Raw genomic sequence first — 25819 nt, 5'->3', positions numbered from 1 at the left:
CTTCTTAAGTGTTGCCTACTCTTGCTTGGTCATTTATATACATCCTGGTCTCTGCAAATGGTTCTCCCTAGAATTGTGTAGTGCACACCATCACAACATTCACAACCATACGTAGCTGACCATGGGTCAATGCTTATACATAATGTATTTCATTTATTTAATAAATATATACACATTCACTATAATCGAGGCACTCCAGTGTAGTCTAGTGGAATGGCTTGGTGGTAAAATGCATAAAAACTTAGGGTACTGTTACAAGACAGGTAAAAGGGTAGCAAACAATTTCTACGTTTAGAATATCTTTCAACACCATTGAATTTTACTTTCCCAATATTGATTACTTTAACCTCCTTGATTTATAAATGTAACTATAAAGATTTACATTTACATCTACAATGGCAGGAGTTCAATGAGTGGGTAGCTCCATTTGGGTTAGAGTAGTAGGAAAGGACTTGCAAAAGAGACCTGAACTTTGAAATAATAAGTACAGGTGATGAAATGTGAACGTATGTCTCGGTTTGGTGGAAACAAAACACAAATACTCAGAGTCAGAAATACAAATGAAATCTTCAAAAGGACCAAAGGACGGAGCTGGCAAGCCCAGATCAGGCAGGTGGTCTTGACCAGTTGTCAGTATATAATGAATTCATGGCTCCTTCCTTCCTCACCCCATGCCTGTGTCAGTATTCCAGGAGGCACAGAGAAGCCCTAACTGATCAAAAGACACCTGCACAAAGGAGACAGGAGGCCACCTGGCCTTCCATGAGGGGACCACTGCATTTCATTGTGGCATAATGCTCACACCTCCTTCCAGGTTGATCAGGTAGAAATTTCCATTCTCCGTTCAAACAATAAATGAGGTCATTGACTACCGTCCCACTGGACTTAATTTAGTTCCACAAAAGGCAGAGAATAGTTTGCAGATGACAGTGGATATTCTTTAGAAAATTCTGGGAAGGGCTACGTCAGGGAAGGCACTGACAACAGTATCCTGTTCTGTCTTGAAATTGAATTACGTCACCCAACACAGGTGGATAATGTTAACTAGGCATTATCCTTGATTACTTTCTTCCCTCACTCTTCATGTCTACTCCCAGAGACTAGCTCCAAAGTATTTCCCAAATCCATCTCCACTACCACAACTCTTCTCCAAGCCATCATCATTTACCTAAACTACTATCATAGACTCTTGCAGGTCTGCCTGCTTCCACTCTGTCCCCACAGTTCACTGCCTAAAATGTTCTTCCTCTGTTGGTCCCATGGCTGACTGATTTTTGCCATTCACATACCAGCTTAAATGTCAACCTCCTACGAAGAGGACTTTGCTGACTTTTTAATCTAGGGTAGCCACCCAGTTAACTTCAAGGACATCACTCCAATAATGATCTGCATAGCCTACCACCTCACATCTGAGAGGTCTCTTACTCATTCATTGTTTGTTTTCTCCTATTAGAATGTTAAGTTTCAGGACAGGGGTACCTGGCCTATCTGGAGCTCTGTATCCCTGGGATCTAGAACTGTGCTTGGCACAATCAGTGTCCAATAAATATTTGTTGAATCATTAACAAAGAGAACAACTTTGTTGAAATAGACAGTTTCCCGTGGAGAAAAGCCTGAAGATGCGCAGGTAGAGTGTGGGTACAGCGTGAAGGGCTTTGAATATCAGAGTAAAGGTGTTTAGCTTTAATTTGGTAGAAAGCCAGCGGAGGTTTTTTGTTTTTTTTTTTGTTTGTTTGTTTTGTTTTTTTTTTTTGTTTTTTTTTTTTTTTGGAGAGGGGTGTGTGTAGAAAAATGACATGATGAAATATGAAATTTTTTAAGGAAAATTAATCTGGTGGTGGTTAGAATGGATTTGAGTAGGGAGAGACTAAGGAGCAGAAATAGTAGCAGCTCAGAGGCTGTTAAAGTAATCCACAGGTGAGAAGTAAGGGATCAGGTTAGCAGGATAGTAAGGGAAATAGAAATGAATGTCTGGACATGAAGGACATGGTTAGAATTGGGGTAAGAGAAATGAAAGGAGGTGACAGTTCAAAAACAATTGCCAGGTTTCAAGTCTGAAAGGATAAGGAATGCATTGCATTTCATATAGTATCTTTCTGTGCTTTCTTCTCTGTTCTGGGAACACTGAGCTTCTCTCATTCCTGCCTCTATCACAGCCTCTTCTCTAGGTCAGAAACTTCTGTTCTCTCTCTGCTCCCTGGTGTACTTCAATCATCCATCCTTCTCTAACACCTACATGGCTTACTGTCTCTGAGGGTCAGTCAGCATGTCACTTCTTCCAGGAAGTGTGTCCTGAACCCCAGCCTAGATTGGACCCATCCTCCTGTTAACATGGTTAGTTCTATAGCATATGACATTTCCCATAGCGCCCATTGTGCTTCTAAGTATATTTTTAATGCTTGACTTCCTTGCTAGACTGTAAGCTCCATGGGGGCAGGTGCCATGTTTTTTCTTTCTTGGTGTATACATGCTCAGTCCTAAGAGTCTGACACATAATACTCAATAAATGGTTATTTTATTGCTCAAGCTGACTCACTGACTGACTTCATGAAAATAGGAAAAGGAGAAGGGAGTGTTGGTTTTGAAGCAAATATGGTATGTTTGTATGCTTGATTTTGGATATGTTGAGTACGAGATGACAATGTGATAGTTCAGAAGAGAAACTCTATGTACATTTGGAACTATGGGACCAGAACTCTTATTCACAGGTTATTATTTGTTCAATTGTATACATATAGCAGAAAAAAGCACATGCTTATCTCACATTTACTGTAGTAATATGCCTTAAAGAACTATCGGCCAATAATTTATCCTTGTGTTTTTTTTTTTTATCATATTTTTACTTAGGGAAGTCATTTGCTTAAATGATTAAAATGTCTTATGTGATAGAATAATTTTGCATGGTCATTACATATTAGCATAGTTCTGTCAAGATTTTACCAAGAATGCATGAATAACTATTTATTCCTAGAAATAATCATAATGCTTTAAATTACTGTGAAGTTAGCAATTTTGTTGAATTGAAAATTCATTCCATAAATTATAGCTAAAACCTACAAAGCCCAAATGGGTAAAGCATTTCATTAAATAAAATTTTATTATCATAGGACAAATCCTTGTCTGTTTTGCAACATATATTCTAGAAAAAAGGACAGTATGGTACAACATTCTTGTCACTATAGTACATGGAAACGTTCTATTTGATGATTAATTTTTAAAAAGGGGGACATCTGTTATACTTTCCACAATAACAATAACTTTTTTAAAAATTTTATTTTTTATAGTTGTGGCACTGATGGTATTAAAAAACTATGTCGGGTGGTGGTTGTTTTTTTCCTCAACACAATAAGAAAACTAAACAATGACTCATTTTTCTCATTCCTTCTGAAATAGAAATCAGGCATTTGTCTTTGTGCTAAACTTAATCTTTCCAATTCCTAAAATGTTAATAATTAGTTTCCAACCTCAAAAAAAAAGTATCTGAGTGGGAATTCTGGGACAGGTATGGAGGCTAAAATAGACAAGCAATTTTAATTCTAATGAAAATTAAACCTACATTTTCCATTCCTGTTTTAGCTTCTTCTGCCAGATCAGGAGTTACAATTTGATCATCTGTGAGTCCAAAAAGAGTCTTATAGAGAAGTTTTGTGCAGCTTGACATTTTTTCAAAATTTGTTCTTGCCTTTAGACCAGGGGTGGGGAACGCCCGGCCTGAGGGCCTTTTAAGGCCCACGAAATCATTTGGTCCGGCCCTGCAAGGCAACTGCAGGTGAGACTCAAAATTCAATAAGTCTAGGAGCTTTTTTCATAGCAACATAAATTTATATTAAGCTGATAATGTTATAAATATCCAAATGGCCCTTGGCAGAAAAAAGGTTTCCCACCCCTGCTCTCTAGTTCTGCCCTCTAGTTTGACCACAGTCCCCACTACTTGCTTTTACACACTGGCCTGTCTGGCTTCTATGTATAATCAAGCCAAGTAACAGTATAAAATAGAGACAGATTTCTTGTGTTGTAAAACTGTCACTTTATATACTCAGTCTGCGAGCAGCCTTTCAACTAAGAGAATATCATATCCTCTTCGAATTAAATTTAAAAAGGTGAAATTTTCTTAGACTAAATCCAGTACTACCTGAGGTTTGTTAGTGCTTTAAGGTGTAGAAAGCAGTTACCCATATTAGTCTCACTTGATTTAACTAGGGCTTAGGGCATGTATTTAACACTGAGCCAGATTCTAACAATATGATGATACCATGGGAAGTAAATTAGCCATTTGTGGAATGTGCATGAACTCTTCAGATCCGTGAAAATATTATTTTGTTCCCCAAAGCAGCAATTTACTATGTGGTGTGTTGCAGCGGTAACTGGCTAAAGGTGCTCTCTTAAGCATCCAATCCCAAATCACCCAGTGATGACTCCTGCATGGGCAGGGAAGGATTCTCCTCTCTGGAGATGTTTCTGACCCAAGGTTTCTGCTTTCCCTCTCTGCTTGTATTTCTTAAAAATTAACACATTTGACTTTTTCCCACACTGCATTCAGATAAAACCCAAGTGGGTCATGACTAAGTAAGATAAATTAAGATTTATTTCCCCTTGTACTTATTGCAAATAGAATGATGTTTATTTTAAACTCTGTCTATATAGCTGAAACTTTTCATTGGTACAATTTTTGAGAATGGTTTGATTTTGGAAGATATAATGATCTTGACTACTGGGAAAGAATTAATTTAGTTTCCCCTGACTGGAACTGATTCCATTTTGCATGTACTATTTTACATCTCAATTTCATACAGAGTCTAAAAGGCTGGTTGGCTGGTGCTGAACCACTAATTTTGATAAGCAACTGTTTCAGAAAGTTATCAGAATACCATGAATCTCCTCTAACAAATTAGCTTCACACTATTTCTAATATTGTTAAACATGTTCATGTCTTCTACTTCTTTCATAGCACCCAAATGCCTAATGTAATGTATTGCATTCAGTAGCTGCTTAATAAATCCTGTTGAATTAACAAGTATAAACCTTATATGCATTTATGCAGATGCATTAATATGAACTCTGAATTTGAAAACATATTAATAAATCAAATCTCTTCCCAGCTAGTAATAACTACCATTTTTGTCTGTCATCTCATTTATTTGGAAAAGTCTTATTTGCAATTTTAAGAACAATTCAAGTCTGCTAATGCAATTCATTTCACAAGGTAATGACCTCAGAAATATAAAACTTCATTTATAGTTAAGTGCTGGACAATGGTATGTGATTTTGTTGGTCTTATCACAGAGGTGATTAGAATTAGTAGCAGGGGGAGATGAATCATATTCCAAGGTCAAATATCCTTCCAGGAGTTTGGAAACCTAATAAATTAAATCATTGCTTACAGTTTATATGGTGTTTTAATGAGAACTGCCAGAAATATAGACTGTCTATTATTCTGCATATACATTACCAGATCTTAGGAAGGATCTCCGTGACTGTCCTCCGTTGAGCGGAGGTAAAGTCTTCTTTTCCTGGTTGACAAATGTATCCCATTTCACCTTGTCACAGCCGCCTAGTTCCTTTACTTTCTGTAAACAACTTTCCAAGTACTCTACTGGGTCTTCTGGCTTAGAACACATCAGTCCATTCAAAAGGCTCTGAAATACAATAAAATGTTTTAAAATCGCCTTTGTTAAAATAGAGTATGCCCCATCTCTAAATTCCTGGTTGTTTTTGTTCTTTGCATTTGTCTTTTAATAAATAATTAAGAGTTGAATTATCTGGTTAAGACAATTCCTTAAATTCTTGATCAATTAGTTTTCAGCTGAGCATTCTGTGCTTTTTAAATGATGAAGGCAACTATCTAGTTTAAAATGGAACAGCAATTCTATTAAAGTCTCCAAGCTGCAGTTTCTTCCTGTATAAAATGGGAGTAATAATACCTACCTCAGAGGGTTTTTAAAGGACTAAAAACTTAACATTTGTAAAATTCATAGTAAGTGCCTGGCACACATAAAGGGCTCAATAAATGTTGTTGGTAGTTTTAGTTAATATTATTATAATTATGTGATAATGTCCCTTGAGCCCTCAGGTTGGCTTATGGAACTCTTCTTCTATGTTCCGAAGGTACACAGAAAAAGAAAACTTACCTGTCATTTATACTGAAATCATCAATATACATGTTAGTCTCCTCATTTAAACTATAAACCTTTCAACAACACAGTGTTGGTCTTGTTTATTTTTCAATCTCCTGCCCCTAACACTTTCTCTGACATACAGTAGGTGCATATTGAACAGTTTTCTAATTAGGAAAAACACTTCACTGAAAACATGAAGTCTGAGACTCAAAAAATGTTACTTGATACATAATAAGTCACTATAATATCCAGAGGTTACGGGGGTGGGGTGGGGCGGGGAGCATGATCCTGTATTGCTTTTTTCTTTTCTTTTTTTTTTAAATATATTTTATTGATATTTTACAGAGAGGAAGGGAGAGGGATAGAGTGCTAGAAACATCGATGAGAGAGAAACATCGATCAGCTGCCTCCTGCACACCTCCCACCGGGGATGTGCCCGCAACCAAGGTACATGCCCTTGACCGGAATCGAACCCAGGACCCTTCAGTCCGCAGGCCGACGCTCTATCCACTGAGCCAAACCGGTTTTGGCTTGTATTGCTTTTTTCTGTTCCTGGTGTCTGATGTGTCACATATACTAATTTCTAAAAATGCCACCAATTTGGAAATGTTGACTCCTAGGAATCGGACTGGTGTGAAAAATATTTTCCATTAGAATATTCCATGGAAAAAACATTGGGGATTATTATCACCAATGTACATTATTAATGTCTAAAACACCCACCCTTTAAAAGGCTGAAATCTTTCCTAAGTACAGTATTCTATTTTCAAATTATTCTGGTACAATTTGCTCAAAATGGTAGGCAATTCTTACTAGGTAAGTTTTTCTCTGAAATCTTAAATAGTGTGGCTAAAGTGTTCAATCAAAAAAGTTCAATTGCAGACGGAGGGGAAGAAACTAACTGGGGCATCCACATCCAGCTTGTGTGTCAAAACCTGTGACTCATACACACACACACACACACTGTGTTTAACTTTCTCACGGCCCATGTTAATTTGGTTAACTGTGGCAATGCTTACTCTGTGTCTCTGCAGGCATTAGCTTACCCAGTATACTCTCATTTCTATACAGCATTATTATCCTCACTTTATAGAATAGGAAATCATGGATCAGAGAGGTTAATGAGTTGATCAAGATTTCTCATCTAGAAACGCCTAGGCCAAGGATTCCAACTCAATGTTTCTGATTAAAAAGCCCATCTAGTCCTCTCTCTACATCTTGCAAAAATATGATGTGGGATGAAGAGAAATGACAGATTATCTGTGCCCCATGCATAATCCAAATACAATATGAATTCAAGATTTGGTCTTTTATTTTTTTATCCTTATTATGGCCTAAAATGAATAAACTTACTCAACGAAGGTTTTTGTTTGTTTGTTTGTTTTTACTTGAAAATATACATTTCTAGCCTCTTTTAACAAAACTGATTCCCTTAAGGGTATTGCTTTCACAAGAGGGGAGGGAATGAGTTCTACTCATTTATGGATAATTTAAATCCTTTCTTTTAGTAGCCAGCCACCATCACAGATCAGATCTAAGATAATCAGCAAACATTATTATTCCATCTCTTTGAGTTCACTGTTTGACAGATATCTAATGGTTAAACTTTGTTACCTAGAAACTGTGTGTACCTAGATTGTGGTTTTGAAACAAAAAGTCCATTTTGGAAACTTAAAGCATTTGGTATTGCTGTCTACACTCATCACATGGAGAAATGCCATGTTTTACTTCTCTCACTGCTGAGCCCAACACAGATTCTTTTCTCTGGCAGGCCTCTGGAGGACACCAGCAGTCTTCTTCCATTGCCCAAGACTGCATTTAAGTACACTGTACAACCGCATTTCTCCTGAGTTACTTCCTTTTCTGGGTGTGCATTATCTCAAGATATCCAATTCATATGCAGAAAAGACAAGGAAAGAAAAGCATAACAGCTGAACAACCAAAAACAAAACAACAACAAACAAACAAAAAAACAACAAAACCCACAAAAAACAAAACAACAACAAAAAACCCTGCCATTCCTTATTCGCAGATATGGTGTAAATTTTCAGGAACAACCTGTCAAAATTCTCCGTGGTTACTTTCCACCAAGGAGGAAAAACAGTACCCACATTTATTTATAAGAAAGAGATGTCCTATTAACTAGCTTTTTACAAACAGGTAGCTCTCCTGCAGTTATTCTTTTAGAAGTGTAGGAATGAAATTGATCTCAGTAGCAGTATTTATGACAAAAACCATCAACTCTTCATCTCCATATTTACTTTTTGAAAATTAAAAAAGAAAAACTCTTAGCAGGAAGCCTACATACCCCTAACACCTGTCCTTACACAGCACCTCCTGATGATTTTCAAACACAAGTAACACACTTGCTAGATTTGGGGCTTCACATACCAGACTTGTGCTAAGTAGTAGGTGGTTTACCTGAAAATCTTGGCTTCAGATGAACCTAAAAACGGTGGCTTACAGAGGTGAACACAAAAAATGAAGATCTATAATGATGGTGACCAGTTTTAAAGATAATTTGGAAAAATAGGGGCAAAATTCTTCTCCCAAGTGGTCTTTTAAAATTTCTTTTGACAGAAGAAACCCCTCCAAACAGAGAAAAGGGCAACTCAAGACCATTAGTTTACTCTATCAGTCTATAGTCATCACCTTAAAGAAATGGGGGGGGGGGGGGGCGGGTAAGGTATGCAGTGAACGGATTTCTCCTTTCAGGGTTCTCTCCGTGAAGCTTGGCTCGGATTCATTCTTTTTTCTGTCTAACCTAAACAAGTATTTTAAAATTCAAATATGGAAAGAAGGAAGCAACACGATCCGTGACGGAGACTGTGGTTTAGAACTAACCGAGGTTCCTTTAGTTCCTCAAGCCTCCTCTTCCACATTCTCCAAGTGCCCCTACTGCCCGGCCCCAGATGCAGATGCTGCTGTGCTGCGGTCTGAAGACAGAGCAACAGGAGACACGCCCGCCTCCCCATCCCTCCCCGACCCGCATTCTCTAGGTGTGGGCTGGCGAAAGCTGCGGCGAGGCAGGCGACAAAGACAACCCTCCCTCCCAAGGCGACAGAAAAACGTGCTCAGGAGTTCATTCACCGAAAGCGCAGAGCAGCGCTGGCGGCCTGCCACCCTGGAGGTAGCGCTGCACTTGATGGGTTTGGATTTGTTTTTGCATCTTCATCCCTCTCCTCCTAGCTGTCCCCGGCGAGGGCTGCTTCCGTCCACACTTTGCCTTCACCGCGGGGACCCCGAACATTGGCGCGCGGAGGGGTTAGGGCTCTAGACCCCCTCCCTCGGTTTCCAGACCCAGCTCGCTCTCGGGCGCCAACGTGCCCACCTGGCCTGACCCTGGCGTCCAGAGAGCGCGGCCGGCCGTTGTCTGAGCCCACCTGGGCGTCCACTTCCGAGGGCTGCAGGCTGCTTCCAGAGCCCGCTGGAAGGCTGGAACTTGATCTGGGAAATGCGGGCTTCTGAGCCCAGCCTATGGACAAGGACCCCGGCAATCCCCGGGAAAGGCGGCTACCTCCGGGCGAGCGGGCAGGCGGGCGAGCTTCTGTTAGTCCCTTCACTTCCCTGCCCCGCGTCGGCAACGTGGGACGGGGAGCGGCTTCCTCACCCCGAGCCCCCCAAATGCCCTTCCCGACCTTCCCCATCCTCCGCCCCTCCGCCAGCCGGAGCCCCCTACCTCGAAAAGGAGAGGGATCTCCCTCCGGGCCAGGTACTCCTTAGCATCGTTGGTGTTCATGGCTGTGCCGCGCGTGCCTTGGGCGCAGGCGGGGAGGCTCCGGGGATGCGGCGACCTGGGCTGGGGCTGAAGGGGTCCGCGCTGGGCACCGTGCAGCCCCCGCTCTCACGCGCAAACACACGCTCAGCTTTGCCCTCTCAGCCCAGGGCCCCCTCGCCTTTCCCCGGGGCTGGTGGTCTCCCCGCTCCCGCCACCTCCGCCTTGGTTCGGGCGCCCGCACCCAGGCTGCGGGCTGGGAGCAGCGGCTTCCCGGGTTCCCAGGCAGCGCGGCTGCCAGGGGAGGGGCGGAGGGAGTGGAGGAGGGAGGACTGAGAAGCGGACACGAGGCTGCAGCCCGCCCGCCTCTCCGGCTCGGCGCGCGCTGCTCTGCTCCTCCCCAGCCCAGTCCGCCTCTGCGGTCACTCAGGCTGCGGGGGAGGGTGGGCGGGCTCAGAGTGCGGGGGTGGGCACCGGCGCGTGCTCTGGGGGCTCCCAGTCACACCCCTCCGGGTCGCCCAGGGTACGCAGCAACCTGGGACCAGGTGGCCAAAGGAACAGAGTCGGGGGCTCTAGGAACCTGCGACCTTAGCACTTCTCCATTCCCACCCACACGGTTACTCCTGGTCCCTAAGGAACTCCCAGGAAGAAACCTAATTGTCACAGAATTTATGATTTATTCCTAAGATTACAATCTTCCATAATAAAAAGCTTGGGGTAAGGCGGAAAGAGGGATCTGAGGTGTGGAATCCATCTCCTTAAAACAAGTTTTAGATCTTGGGTATTTCTATCCTTCAGGAAAGTTTTGCTAGCTGGTTTCGAATTTTTTTTCCGTCTGTGCAACAAATTCTTACAGATTTCGGTATGAGGCCTAAATTATTCATTAACAGAAGGATTAGCAAGTAGCCAACTAGTAACTTATCTCCATAGAGAGGAATGGGAAGATAGAGGAGAGAAGTAGGTGGTGGTGGAAAGCTGCTGAAATTGAAAACATGACTAGTAGGTGGGGTGGGAGGCATCATTAATTAGATCTGAAGAATATGCACCCAGTGGGCCATCAATCACTCCAAGGTAAGTATGAGTGGGTGCCTTAAGGCAGCAATGTAGGTGAAGGATCTCCTTATTATCGAAGTGTAGCCATCTTCTTCCTATCTCCCAAGATGACTCATTTCCTCCATTAAAATATCTTTTCATTGGCTGTTTGAAAGATGGCCCATGGCACACTGAGACTATGATCTTGAACTGTGTGCAAGGCCTGACTCTGTGGGAGGGTGTGTGATAGAAAGGGCGGCTCTGATAGGAGCTGACATCTGGGGTCTGGCCAGAGGGAGAAGCAATATTGCAACTGTTTCCAAAATATCAGTGTCTGATTGTCCATTACAGATCTTTTCTTCATTCTACTCCCCCCCGCCCCAAACATCTGCTTCTCAAGCTTTCACTGTAGCTGCCTTTTTGTTTTACCCAAGGGAGGAAAGTCAAGAATTAATTGAGTTTTGTAAAGTAAATGAAATTTTTCTGAGCTCTTGTGAAACCATGTGTCAAATGGTAGTCTTAAATGAGACAGGTGTTCCAGTTCCAGGGAAATTGGTTTCTGCCCTCAGAATATGCCACATCACTTACAGGCCCACCTTCCATTTTTTGACTCATGGTCGTGGTGAAAGTACTGTCTTTTCCCTAGGCAACAGTGCTTGGAAAGTACCAGCGTCCCTGGCATGAAGGCTTCCTTTTGAACAGGCACAGCTGACGTGAAGCACCTAGGACTGAAGAGGCCACTTTCTGCAGGACCTGTCAAGGTCATCCTTTACAGAAAAGAATCTGGCAGAGCTCAGCTCACATCCTCCCTCCCTTCCGGGGAGAAACGTATCCTAACTGCACATTAGTGTAGTCGGGCCAGGATGGCAACTGGCTTGTATAAAGAGAGTACGTAAGAAAGACTGCATTGCTCTAAATATTCTAGATAGCCTGGAAAACATAGCATCTGGAGAGACGGCAGACTTTCAGGTAGCCTTATGTACTGGCAATCTGCACTTTTTGGTGTGTTCCAGATGTATGAAGGAGGCAAGATGTTCATAATTACTTTTGCAAAGGGAGTGGTGGCCTGCTAGGGGAAAGAGCTGCTATTACATGACGCTCACAAGACAGGCTGATGGTTTGGAAGAGAGGAAAGAGAAAGGACAAGGAACAACAAATACATCCTTGCCATGAGAAAGCTGGCCCACTAGTCCCTGCAAGGAAGTTCTAGGGCTGGGTGTATAAAGGGTTCATGGCCCTTGGCTCTTGATTTACTTGGGGATGCATTCCTGCAAGTGCTAACAAATCAAGATGGTTGCTGCATGTCTGGTGTCTCTCCATAGAGTTTCTTCTGCTCCCACGATGGGAGAGTGTGCTGGGTTCTAAGAAACAGCAGTAAATAAGACAGACATAATTCCTGCTGTCAAGAGCTTAGATTCTCCTGGAGAGTGCGTGTAATGAGCAAATAAAAATGCATAAACAACATCAGATAGAGATAAATGATAGGCAAACATTTAAAATACCCCCCCAAAGACATAAATAAAAACATATTAGATAGTGATTAATGGAATGATGAAAATCAAACAGACCTAATTGTTTATTTGAAGCAAGGAGGCAGAGTTCAGCTTTGTTTGCCAGAAGTGGCAGAGGAAGTGGGAATGGGGATAACCATTGGGACAATAACTTAGAACTTTTCAAAGGTCCAGAGGAGGAGGCTATTGGTGGGAATGTTTCTTTGGGTGATTACTTAAGAGGGCTCGCTGTGACACACGAGCTAGGTCTCAGCAAAGGGTGAACCTACTCTGTGCCCTGTTAATCAAGTGTCTGTTGGTAAGAACCATTCACTCCATCCACACAAAGAAGGCTCAAGGGCTCTATACCCAGAACAGCACTTCCCAAAACCCAAAGAAGGCTGGAGCTTATGCTTATTCCCTTCCTCATCCACACCTAACAGATATTTATGCCATCTATAATTTAAAGGGGGCCTACTGAAAACTTTATCAGTAAAGTGCAAAATATTTGTCATGTTGCAGTTCCTTGCCCCGGGAGAGGAGCCTAATGGGATCAGCCATAGGCACTGATGTGGATAGTTATGACGTGATGACAGGTTTGGCCATAGTGCAAGGTAAAATATATTGCGTGTTTGTTATGAGTCAAGACCTGTGATAAACACTCTATAAAGTATATTGCATAGTTATATATATGTCATATTTAATTCTTAATCTGTAAAATATGTATTATTCTCATTATATAAATGAAATAGCTCAGACTCAGAGAGTCTTATTTCAAGGTAATACTAATAGTGTTAGTCTAACTGCAAAACCCTATGCAACCTCTTCCCTTAGGGCAGAAGCATCATAATGGCTTTCAAGTTTATGAGGTCCTGCAACAATATTTTCTTTGTACCTTTCGGTGTTTTCTAAGGGTCCTTCCATTCTCCCTTTCCTTTTTTCTTCCTTCCTTCCTCCCCCGCCCCACTTTTTTTTTTCCACAGATGTCATTTTGTATTTGGGTTGTGTGTGTTATTTAAAACACAAGCACAACAAAACATGTATAAGAACAAGTTTATCTCAGTAGATTTTCTAATTGTTCAGGGTTCTTTTAGGTTTGAAAGTTTTTGCTTGATTCAGAGATTGAACAGACAACACATCATTCCTATTTATGAATCCTTGAGTGTTGCATTTTTCTCATTCAGCACAAAAAAATCAACATCACCCTCCTAATTACTCCATTTCCCTCACTAATTGACAACATACCGGGCCATTTGTACTATTCTGGGCAATCTGTAAATATTTTGTTTACCCAGAAAAAAACCCTAAACCCTATAAGACCTTCAATATACATCTATATTGTCCTGATAAACACTCCCCTTGTTTACATGTATTCCTTTTAGAAAGTCTTTCTGAGGCTTTTACTTTTTTTTTGAGTGTGGCGTGTACAAACTGATCTGTGAAATCCAGGGTAACTGCAGGCTGAAATAATGGTGTATAACACAATTCTTTGGCCAAAGCAGATTTTCCCCGATGCTCTATTTCCCCACACCAGCTAAAAAGCTGAGCCAGACACTGGGATTCTGGATCTCAAAGATCTCTAGTAATTCTTGAGTCAGAGGGGGTTAGAGAGTAAAAGATTTTAAACTCTTCCCTAATGTCTGAAAGCATTAAGAAAATCTCCACCTATGTAATAACATATACTAAGAATAGCTAAGATTTGGAAAATCCTATCTATTCATTAATTTATGCATTCATTAATCAAACAATCATGAAATAACCTTTTAGATACTAGGCCTGTGTTTGGAGCTGGGGATATAAAGAACAAGACTAAAGGGGTTCACTGTCTATAGAAAGAGATGGACTTGTAATAATTAAGTACAGATATATGTAATATGTTTTAATAATATGATAGAAGTAGATATGTGGAGGAAGGTGGTTATGGTGGGGACACAAAGGTACATGACTCATATAAATCCATATATGGTAAAGAGTATTTAGAAAGTTTTAAAAAGAGACTTCATTCAATGTTTCTTCACTACCCCCCAAAAAATTATTGGGTTTTTAGCTGTTTTCCCTTCTGATCTCCCACTCCCCCAGAAACATAGCTTTTCAGAAACAACATCACATACATTTCCAGGCTCTGTGTAACCACCTTTGAAAATGGCTGTGTGAGCCCGGCCAGCATGGCTCAGTGGTTGAGCACCAACCTATGAACCAGGAGGTCACGGTTCGATTCCCAGTCAAGGCACATGCCTGGGTTGCGGGCTCAATCCCCAGTGTGGGGCATGCAGGAACAGCCGATCAATGATTCTCTCTCATCATTGATGTTTATATCCCGCTTTCTTTCTCCCTTCCTCTCTGAAATCAATAAAAATATTTTAAAAAAGAGAAAGTGGCTGTGTGAAAGATCACAGAGCAGCTTTGACACAGCAACCTCACCATTTCCTCCTGGGGCAGCACATAGTGGTTGCTCCCACTGTTCTGCTGCTGTGAGCAATTCTGGTCTGAAGAACTCTGCATATTTTTTCACCTTTTAAAAGAATTATTATTCATTGGTTAGTATGATCATATAGGTTTCAGGTGTGGGCTTCTACTTTATAAGATCTGTATATTGCACTATGTGCCAATGTCACCCCAATAAATTTAATTAAAAAATAGATTATTATTTAGAAAAATTTCCAAAAGTAGGTTACTGGATACAATGGAAAATGCATTTTATGTTTCTTGATTTAGTTATAAAATTTCCAGAAGGGCCTAATTCATTTATAGTGCCATTAGCAAAATTCTGAGTGTTTGAGGGTTCCAGTTTTACTATACTCTCACTAATAAGGAATTATATTTTTAATTTATTCTTAGTTTCACTTTAATAGATTAAAATTACATATCAAAAAATTTCCAACATAATTTCTTATCTACCTTGCTAAGGCTGAACTTCTGTCATTTCACTTCTAACGTGAGCCTCTTTTTTTATTTTTTAAAATTCTTTTTCTTCCATTATTTATTCTTGTGCTGCTCTCCCATGACCATGTTTTTGTTTATGAGTTTATTATAACATTTTTCATATTCTGCTTTATGAACAGTTACCAGCACCTTTTGGAAGGGATTTATCTCTGTATATGCCGCAGTGCCCAGCACAGTATCTTACACATCATGAGGCCTAATGTACAAAGCATTTTACCACATTGTCTCATTTAATTCACACAATAACTTGAACTAGGCATTATTTTCCACTTTTAGATAAGAAGAAAATAATACTGAGTCAAAGATCACAACAGTAAAAATTGACTGAAATATATATACAAAAGTCAATTCCAGATGGATTCAGATCTAAATATAACTGGTAAAAACCATAAAAATGTTAGAATAAAACATAGAACATATTTGTGACCAAGAAGTAGACAAATAGTTCTTAAAGATGTTATTAAAGGTGTCTATATATATAAAAGCCTAAACTACTATTACCACCAGTCGATAAAACGACCGATCAACCAGTCGCTATGACATGCACTGACCACCAGGGGGCAGATACTCAATGCAGGAGCTGCCTCCTGGTGGTCAGTGCACTCCCACAGCCAACCTCCCGTGGCCTGCCAACCTCCCACAGTCCCTCTCCCCAGCTGGCCAGCCCCAACAGGGCCGGCGGCAAACCTCCAGCGGTCCTTCCCTTGGATTGGGCGAGATGGCCCAGATGAGCCCCGATTGCCAGCCAGGCTGAGGGACCCCACCCGTGCACAAATATGTGCACTGGGCCTCTAGTTTGTAATAAAATAATACATTATAAATCAGACTAGGTTAAGAGTAAGAGCTTCTACCCTAACTGGTTTGGCTCAGTGTATAGAGCGTTGGCCTGCGGACTGAAGGGTCCCAGGTTCGATTCCGCTCAGGGACATGTACCTTGGTTGCGGGTACATCCCCAGTAGGGGGTATGCAAGAGGCACCTGATTGATGTTTCTCTCTCATTGATGTTTCTAACTCTCTATCCCTCTCCCTTCCTCTCTGTAAAAATTCAATAAAAATATTTTTTTTTTAAAAAAGAGTAAGAGCTTCTGTACCTCAAAAGATATGATAAAGAAAATGAAAAGGGCCCTAGCTGGTTTGGCTCAGTGGATAGAGCGTCAGCCTGTGGACTGAAGGGTTCCTGGTTCAATTCTGGTCTAAGGGCACATGCCTGGGTTGTGGGCTCAATCCTCAGTGGGGGGCATGCAGGAGGCAGCCAATCAATAATTATCCTTCATTATTGATGTTTCTATCTCTCTCTCCCTCTCCCTTCCTCTCTGAAATCAATAAAAAAATATTTTTTAAAAAAAGGAAAATGAAAAGGCATTCCATTAAGTAGGAGGAAATATTTCCCATTCATATATCCAATAAAGGACTCAAATATATAACTTCCACAAATCAATAAGAAAAAGAAAATCTAATAGAAAAATGAACAAAAGACTTGAGCAAACATTTCACAAATTCAAGCTCAAATGACCAATAAATATGTAAAAAGTAATAATTTTATTAGTTATCAGGAAAATGCAAAATAAACAATGTGATACCACTATATACCCACCAGAATGGTTAAGTTGAAAAACAGTCAATACCAATGTTAATGAGTCTATGGAGTAATCAGAACTCACACATACTGCTGGGGGAGTGAAAACTTGCATACCACTTTGGAAAACTGTTTGGAAATAAGTGTTAAAGATGAACATATGCATTTTTTATTTCACCAAAACATACATATTACACTCTTCATAGAAGCATTACTCTAAACTAGAGGCCCGGCGCATGAAATTCATGCACTGGGGAGGGGTTCCCTCAACCTGGCCTGCACCCTCTCACAATTCAGGACCCCTCGGGGTATGTCCAACTGCCGGTTTTGAGATCCCTCTCCTAACTGCTAGCCTGCCTGCCTGCCTGCTCAGTGCGTGTCATAGCAACTGGTTGTTCCAGTCATTCCATTGTAATGGTTGCTTAGGCTTATATATATATATAGCCCCAAACTGGAAACTACTTCAGTTTTCACCAACAGCATAACACGTAAGTTGTTATACTCACAAAATGGAATAAATACTATATGCAGTGAGAATCAATAGGCTACAGCTACATCTAACAATATGGATGGGTCTCACAAACAATATTGAAGCAGCACCAGACACAGAAGATATAAACTATATGATTTCACTTAAATAAAGTACAAAACCAGGCAAAACATACCTATGCTGTGAGAAATCAGCACAGAGGTTTAGTCATACAGGAGTGAAGTGACAGAGAGAGCACTCAGGAGGGTTTTGGGGATATGCTCATGTGCTGTTTCTTGATTTGGGTGAAGGTTACATGGCTAAGTCCATTTTATGGAAACTCATTCGGCTGTACAAATAGGAGGTGCAATTTCTGTATGTTATCTATACTAATAAAAGGGTAATATGATAATTAGACTGGGTTGACCAGCCATTTCCGGATGTCCAACTTCCTTTAGGACAAAGCCATGGTAGTGGGGGCTGAGGCAGAGGCAGTTAGTTAGGGGTGATCAGGCCGGCAGGGGAGGACAGTTGGGGTCGAGATCAGGCCAGCAGGGGAGGGCAGTTGGGGGTGAACTGGCATGCAGGGGAGGGCAGTTGGGGGTGAACTGGCCTGCAGGGGAGGGCCATTGGGGGCTACCAGGCCGGCAGGGTAGGGCTGTTGGGGGCGACCAGGCCTGCAGGGGAGGGCAGTTGGGGGCATTAGACAGGCAGGCTGGTGAGTGGTTAGGAGCCAGTGGTCCTGGATTGTGAGAGGGATGTCTGAATGCCAGTTTAGGCCCTTCGGGATCAGGCCTAAACCAGCAGTTGGACATCCCCCAAGGGGTCCCGGATTTGAGAGGATGCAGGCTGGGCTGAGGGACACTGCCCCCCCCCCCTACATAAATTTCATGCACCAGGCCTCTAGTACTTTAATAAAGAGATATAGTAAAAAGTAAAAGATGGTGAATCATGGAATTCAAATCCCAAACCATCTTATTCTTAAAAGTCCATGCCCTCCTAACTGTTTCTTGCTGTTTTATCATTTAATAAGCAGATCGAAAGTGAAGTTGCAATCAATGGCCCTTTGCCTGTACCTTTATTATTGCACTTAGATTTGAATTGCTCTTCTAAACACTATGTTGCTTGCTTTTAAGTATTAATTTACATATAGTTTAGTCTCTCTAAGGTTCTGAACTTCTCATAAGCAAGGACCATCTCTTATAAATCTTTATTTTCCCAGTACTTTGAACAATGCTTGGCCTAAAATAGATATACATGAATGCGGGAATGAACTATCTATATCTGTATCTATAGAGTACTTAGGACTTAGCCAAAGAAATTTAGAAAGACACTCTAGCAGGAAAAAGTAAACTTTCTAATATTTTTAAAAACAAACATGTTGAAGCATTTTTTAAAATTACACCACAATGAATTAAAAGAGTTGGTGCTATTTATAGGGATCCCTGATTTACCTTGTGCGAGTATCTTTAGGTGCTGAGAAAATCTGGTTCAAGCACTGCCTTTGTAAAGTCTAGAAATATCATGGTTTATAAGTACATGATTAGGCTACACAAATTACAATGAAAATAGTATTTTATGATGATTCTTTAGTTTATTCTTTCTTGAGTACTAACTATGTGCCAGGCATTGCTGGCACCGCTGTGCTGTGAGGCTTGTAGGAAATAGGTAAATAAAAACATGCATGGAGCATACAGGGTTGGGTAAAAGTAGGTTTGCAGTTGTTTGTATGGAAAATAATCCATAATTAATAAATAATAATACAATAGTAAACTCTGTGTTTCACATACTCACAACTGTGAACCTACTTTTGCCCCACCCTGTATATCTAGTAGAGGGAAAATAAACAACATATATCATAATTAAGTATATAATTTATTAGAAAGTGATAAGTTGCATAGAGGAGAGTAAGGAGGGCCAGAAGCTGGTTACAGTTTTGAATAGAGTGGTGAGAGACAGTGTCATGGAAAAGATGACATTCCAGCAAAGACTTGAGGAGGTAGGGAGTGAGCCAATATCTTGGGCAGCAGCCAGTTCAAATGTCGGTAGGAAGGGAGGATGCCTGGCCCGTTCTGGCAACAGCCAGGAGGCCCATGTGGCTGGAATAGGGTGAAGGAGGATACGGGCAGGAGGAACAAGGCCAAATCATATAGGACCTTGTAAATTGTGGCAAGTTCTTGGACTTCTACTCTGAACCAAACAGGAAAATAGTGAAAGGTTTTGAGCCAAGACTAACATGGCCTGACATTTAAAAGAACATCGATCTGCCAATTTAGGAAGAGGTAAGAGAACAAGGTAGGAGCAGGGAAAGCAGCTGGGAGGCCATGTGATTCATATGAGATGATGTCAGTAGAGGCAATGAGAACTAGTTTAATTCTAGGTGTGTTTTGAACATAGAGCAAACAGGATTTCTGGACAGATTGAATGTGGTCTTTGAGAGGAATCATCAAGGATGACTTCATGTTTTTTTTGGCCGGAAGACAATAGGAAACTATTAACTAATAGCCACAAGTAACTTAGTAACTTACAAAGGCAGACACACAGAAAAGAACTCTGACTGGGTCTCAAGGGGTCTGGCACATGGTGGTTTCTCCCTACTACTTTACTGACCACATTTCTGTTTTCATCCATAGCCTCTGACTTATTGCAACCATCTGAGCTCATGTTGCACAAGTTAACCTCTTGTACAAGTAGGAGGAATTTCTACCTATTTCAGGAATATACTTGGGATTTACTGTTTCAGAATTTCAGTTTTCATTCATCTGCATTAATATTTTACCTACCAATGGGAAATCTATAATTCCATCAAATCCAGTCTTTACCATGTCAACCTAACTTGGCTATAATAAACATAAATAAGGAAACAATATGAACTCCAGTAAGTTTCTGAATTTAAAAGCTACACCTAAAATACATACAGAAGCATTTTTATCTTGATTTAAATAAATGTTCTGAAATATGCTTTGAAATAAAATCTTTTTTTAGTCCATTATAAGCCCCAGGAAAAACAAAAAATATGACATCAATTTATTTTTAAAAATTTGTTTTTTGCAGAAAATAATACATTTGAGTTTTTATTATTCTTTTTTATCATAATTGGCAAATGGCAATTCCTTGAGTCTAAAGGCCTAATATTTCTAAATGACAAAACGTGCCAGAACCATTTGAACCTTTTGAGTGTCCCCACATTGCTTTACTATGTCTCATGAACTGTTAGTAATACATGCATTAATCAGTTTAGGATGATAAAATGTAATCTTTCCACCCAAGGAATGAAATGTGTTGTTTCTTAACTGTCACAAGGCATTCTTGTTGGTGTGCTAGAATTTTTAAAACTTACGAGAATTTGCCATCTGCTACTGTTTTTTAAAAACTGATTCTGTGTAGCCATGTTTTCTCTATTAATTGTTCTGCGATACAATCAATTAACATTCACACTGTTTTTCTAATTAGATTAAATTACAAATCTAAAAATCTAGTGGAGATTACATGAGCAGTAATTATTTAAAGAGGTCTCTTCCCCAAATAAATCAGCATTTTAGATTGTGCAAAGGAAAACTAATATTAAAGCATTTCTCCAATCATGTCATTCTTTTGTGCAAAAATTTTAGTGGTTAGCATTTTCTGCACTGTCCAATATGGTGCCCACTATTCATATGCGACTATTTCAATTTAATACATTAATTATTTAATAATAATTTTAATACAATAAAATTAAAATTTCAGTATCTCAGTTGAACTAGCCACATTCCAAGTACTAAAGAGCATGTATGGGCATTGGCCACAATGTTGGATAGTGCAGACATAGATCATATCACAAAAAGTTCTATTGGAAAGTGCTGGTCTAGAGAGTAAATTGTAAAAATGTTTAGCATAGATTTCTAAGCCCTTCATAATTTCACTCCAGTTTCCATTACTTGGTATATCTGATACTTATCACATGGAACCCATGCATCCTATACTATTTTTTATTTCTGAGCCCTCACTTACTTGATTCCCTCAGCTTAAAACTAGATTCCTCTGCTTTATACTTAGTGAAATATTTCCATGCTTACAAGGATCCACTTAAGTGTACCTTCTTCAAAAAGGCCACCTTTAGTCGGCCCTAATGGATTTAAGCATTTCCTTACCTTATGCTCTCTGGAATGTTCTTATATCTCTATCATACCTTGTACCGTATTTATGTATATTTATTTCTATCATGTGCTCCAGCCTCCGAAATGTGCCTTCATGATTGTACCCCTATGAAACTTATCACAGCCATGTACATAATAAATACTCTAAAATGGTGATTTGAGTAATTTATAATCAATTTAAACATTCTGTTTTGTGAATATTTGCAGCCCCATTGTTTGATGTGTTTTGAATTTGTAAATTTATTTGCTCCATCATTCTTTAGGATTATTGTTTTCAAATCCCATCTACATTGACTAGCCTAGATGGGGGATGGGGGTCCAGCGGATGCTAATTGCATCAAGTTATAGATTAAGTTTCTCTTTCCATGACTGTGGTTCAGTGCTTGAGTATTTCAACTGCCTTTGCTATAATCCCTCATGCTTGTAGCCAGAAAACAGAATGAAATTTAAATCAATCAAACAAACAGAGAGTGTCTACCAATCCCTGATAACAGGTGTTAGGTGTTAGGTATCTTTCCACTCATCTGCCTCTGATTACTGGTTTTATAGACTCAATCATCAGGACAGAAAAAGGTTGTTATGACTTTGTTCATGCCTTTCTGAAAAAAGCTGTTGGCCATTGCTACACTTTCATGATTTAAAGCAAAACAAAGTCTCTCATTAGTTCATCTATTTTCAAATTTAAACTCCAAATGGAGTTCCAGAGGTCATTGCTCCTCTCATCTTCAGAAAATACAGCACAAGACTATGGCATATTCTTTTATTTTTTTATTTTTTTTAATATATTTTATTGATATTTTACAGAGAGGAAGAGAGAGGGATAGAGAGCTAGAAACATCGATGAGAGGGAAACATCGATCAGCTGCCTCCTGCACACCTCCCACTGGGGATGTGCCCGCAACCAAGGTACATGCCCTTGACCGGAATCGAACCCGGGACCCTTCAGTCCGCAGGCCAAAGCTCTATCCACTGAGCCAAACCGGTTTCGGTGGCATATTCTTTTAAAGGAAATTTCGAATTGTGTTTCTCATTTTTAATTTTCAGAAATTGGCAAGCATTATTTGTGAAGATTATTTCATGCTAATGAAATGTTCAAAGTCCCAGTGTTGGAACTGCCTTCGTGGATGAGAAGAGGCTCTGTTGTCCTGAGTACTCGCTTTCCAAAGTGTTTCCTAACATGGCCTGTGGCTTCATGGGGGCCAGTCATCCTTATATTTTTGGGCTTGATAGCTACCTCTCAATAGGAGTGAGAAGAAAAAGTATTCTTATGCTCATATAGAAGTCAGTGTATTCATTACATACTCTTTAAATTTATTATAAATACCTTTAAACTCATCTATCTTATGGCCACACCAATGACCTTTCTCAGCAGGTGACTTCTGTATTTTTGTATCTCCAGCCTTGGCCTCTTTCCTGTCCTCCAGTTCTGTCATGAAACTGGGTTGCTAGATAATCATTCTTTTATTCAGCTAACATTTATTGATTACACACTATATACCAAGTACTGTGCTCAGTTTTTAGGAAACAAAGACATAGCCAGTGTGTCAAAACGCTCGTGGTCTCCACAGAGGAAAAGGCTCCTAATTCAAAGAGGACAATGCAACAGGGACATTAGGGAGTGGAAAGAGCATAAGCTGTGGGGGAAATTTTCAGCCTTGTCTCTTTCTCATCCAGCTGTCTGATGCCCACACGTTCTTAAGCAGCCTGAGCCTCAGTTTTCTCTTTTATAAAAATGGAAATATTATTCTCTAAGTCGTTGAGTGATTGTGAGGGTTAATTGAGCTGGTAAGTGCAGAGTTGAAACTTAACCTGATTCTCTGCCTTCAAATTCCAGTTTGTTGCTTATTGGATTTCTTATTCTATCATTAAGACTCTGATTCCAATTATCCATTGTTCCCTCTCCCACATTGTAAGCTCAAATTAAACTGATTTGCTTACTGTTCCTTGGATACATTTGCCTGATGCTTCCTTGCCTTTGCCCAGTCTCTTCCTTCTGCCTGGAATAACTCCCCAATTCAATATGTCTAAATTCTTCCTGCATCAAAGCTCTTGGTGAAATACAATCTTCTTCATAAAGCATTCTTTGGTTTCTGCAGCATGAAGAAACTGCTTTCTGTAAAATCCTGTAGCATTTTGTTCAATTTGTTTAAACAAATTATGTTTTTTACCAGACGAGATACATCAAGTACTAGAATGCTATTATAACTTTGGCAGTATTTTTTTTTTTTTGAGCTTATGGGAGATATGGTGGTGTCATCTTACCTCTGAAATGCAAACAAATGAATGGATTGTGGAACAGGGATGCTCACCTTTTTTCATATCCAACCCTAGTTTGTACACTGTTGCCACTTCACCACTTTTACTTTCTTCTCATGGTCCTCAGAAAGATGCTTATATGCTTTAAAGTAAATTAGAAATGGTGGTAATAAACCAGACATTAAAAACTAGCTGATATAAGTCCTTGTGAACAACTTCTAAGTGAGCACTTTATTTTATTTATTTACTAGAGGCCCCGTGCATGAATTCGTGCACAGGTGGAGTCCCTAGGCAGCCGTGGGGGAGGGACCTCGGGAGGTTGGCCAGCTGGGACTGCAGAAGGTTGGCTGCCAGCCCAATCAGGACAGGCCGGCAGGGAGAGGGATGGCGGCTGGCCGGGGGGGAGGGACTGCAGGAGGTTGGCCAGTGCGGAAGGTTGGCTGTGGGAGTGCACTGACCACCAGGGGGCAGCTTCTGCATTGAGCATCTGGCCCCTGGTGGTCAGTGCACATCATAGTAACTGGTCGACTGGTCATTTCAGTTGTTCGGTCATAACGGTCGCTTAGGCTTTTATATATGGAGATTTTATTTACTTATTTTTAACATTTTTTATTTTAAAATTGCATTTGACATACATTATTATATTAGTTTCAGGTGTACAACCCTGTGACTAGACATGTATATAACTTACAAAGTGATCACCCTGGTAAATCCAATATTCATCAGACAACATATATAGTTATTATATGTCAGGGACTGGTGATATGATTGTATAGTTATCTACACTAATAAAAGAGAAAGATGCAAATTGACCGTACCTTCGTGAAGCCCACCAGCCAATCAGGAGTGAGTATGCAAATTAGCCCAACAAAGTTGGTGGGTTAATTTGCATACACAGGCACCAAGCGGCCAGGGCGGGATGCTTGCCATGGCGATGATGCAGGTGTTCCACACCACCCCAGATGCTCTGGGTCTCTGAGCAGCGTGGGAAGGTGGAAAGGTGGCTCCGGGCCAGAGTGAAGGCGGTGCCAGCAGCTAGGGGAAGGAAGGCCCATTCTTGCACGAATCTTCTTGCATCGGGCCTCTAGTATTATTATAATGTTATTGATTATATTCCTTATTCTGTAACTACCAATTTGTAATTCTTCATCCCTCCTGATCTGGCAACTGTCAAAATGTTCTCTGTAGCTATGAGTCTGCTTGAAGTGGGCCTTTTAGCTGTTATCCTGGTTCTTGGTAAATCTGAGTTTGTTGGCTTATTTTTCCTTGAACCATCTCTCAAAACCTTTGAGTGCTTAAAAAGATGTGGACCTCTAGAGTTTCAAACTGTTTTGATTATTAAATAAAGAATGAATTTCACAGATAATCTCAACTGCTTCAGATGCCATCAGACCACCAACCAGTAAAGATGCTAAAACGTTGCAAATAAGAAATATTTTCCATAGCAGCAATTTGGTACCTATTGTAAAGTTTGAGAATGCACAATGAATTAAATTTATTCATTGCCAGAGTAACCTCACTTTGTGTGTTTGTGCAAATATCATCCAAGTTCATAGATCTCTGTTAAATACCTAGGTTCTCTGACAAGTGAATGTGATTTGATGGTGAATTATCACTGCTTTCGTGACAGTCATCAACAACCAGGCAGGAACCAGAAAGTGCTGGGGCCAAACCAGTGGGCAGCCCTGTCTAACTTTACATGTCCGGTCATACTGCCAATTGTGCCTTCCTGTGCAGGAGTGGCCATCAGCTCTGCTTTTACCTTAATACGAATATGTATGAATTGTGATACACATGTGAATGTACATAGGAATAGGCACAAATGGTTGTGATGAACCCTGTGAGCAACTCTACCTTAGTCATCCTACTTCACAGATACACTTTCACACTCCATGTAATGAAGCAAATGAGCTTTTTCTGTTTGCTTCCTTATACAGTTTCTGCCTTGTTTGGTGCTAGAAATTTGAAAAACACTGTTCATTTAGCCTCTCTATACATTAAATTTAAAAGTCTTGGTTGTTTTGTCTGTCTCTATCTGCCAGGCTGCAGACTGTGTAACGTAAGTACTTTCTCTTTTTTTTTTTTT

The 25819-nt window shown here is 40.3% G+C and overlaps 1 protein-coding gene across 3 annotated transcripts in view; it reads right to left on the bottom strand.

Moving 5' to 3' along the window:
- The window catches only part of AK5 (adenylate kinase 5), a 204781-nt gene extending 194533 nt beyond the window's left edge, over nt 1-10248 (bottom strand). For all 3 annotated transcript variants that reach the window (XM_080656835.1, XM_080656836.1, XM_080656837.1), the window contains exons 1-2: nt 9796-10248; nt 5450-5636 (exon numbers count right to left, since the gene is read on the bottom strand). In XM_080656835.1, the coding sequence (XP_080512961.1) occupies nt 5450-5636; nt 9796-9855 (247 nt within the window). In that variant the 5' untranslated portion in view covers nt 9856-10248. The remainder of the gene's footprint in view (nt 1-5449; nt 5637-9795) is intronic.
- Nucleotides 10249-25819: the final 15571 nt, after the last annotated feature.

Source organism: Plecotus auritus (assembly GCF_963455305.1).
Source record: "Plecotus auritus genome assembly, chromosome: 2".
Classification (NCBI taxonomy): domain Eukaryota; kingdom Metazoa; phylum Chordata; class Mammalia; order Chiroptera; family Vespertilionidae; genus Plecotus; species Plecotus auritus.
The sequence above is the reverse complement of the archived record's forward strand: the minus strand, read 5'-3'. Positions and strand labels throughout refer to the sequence as shown.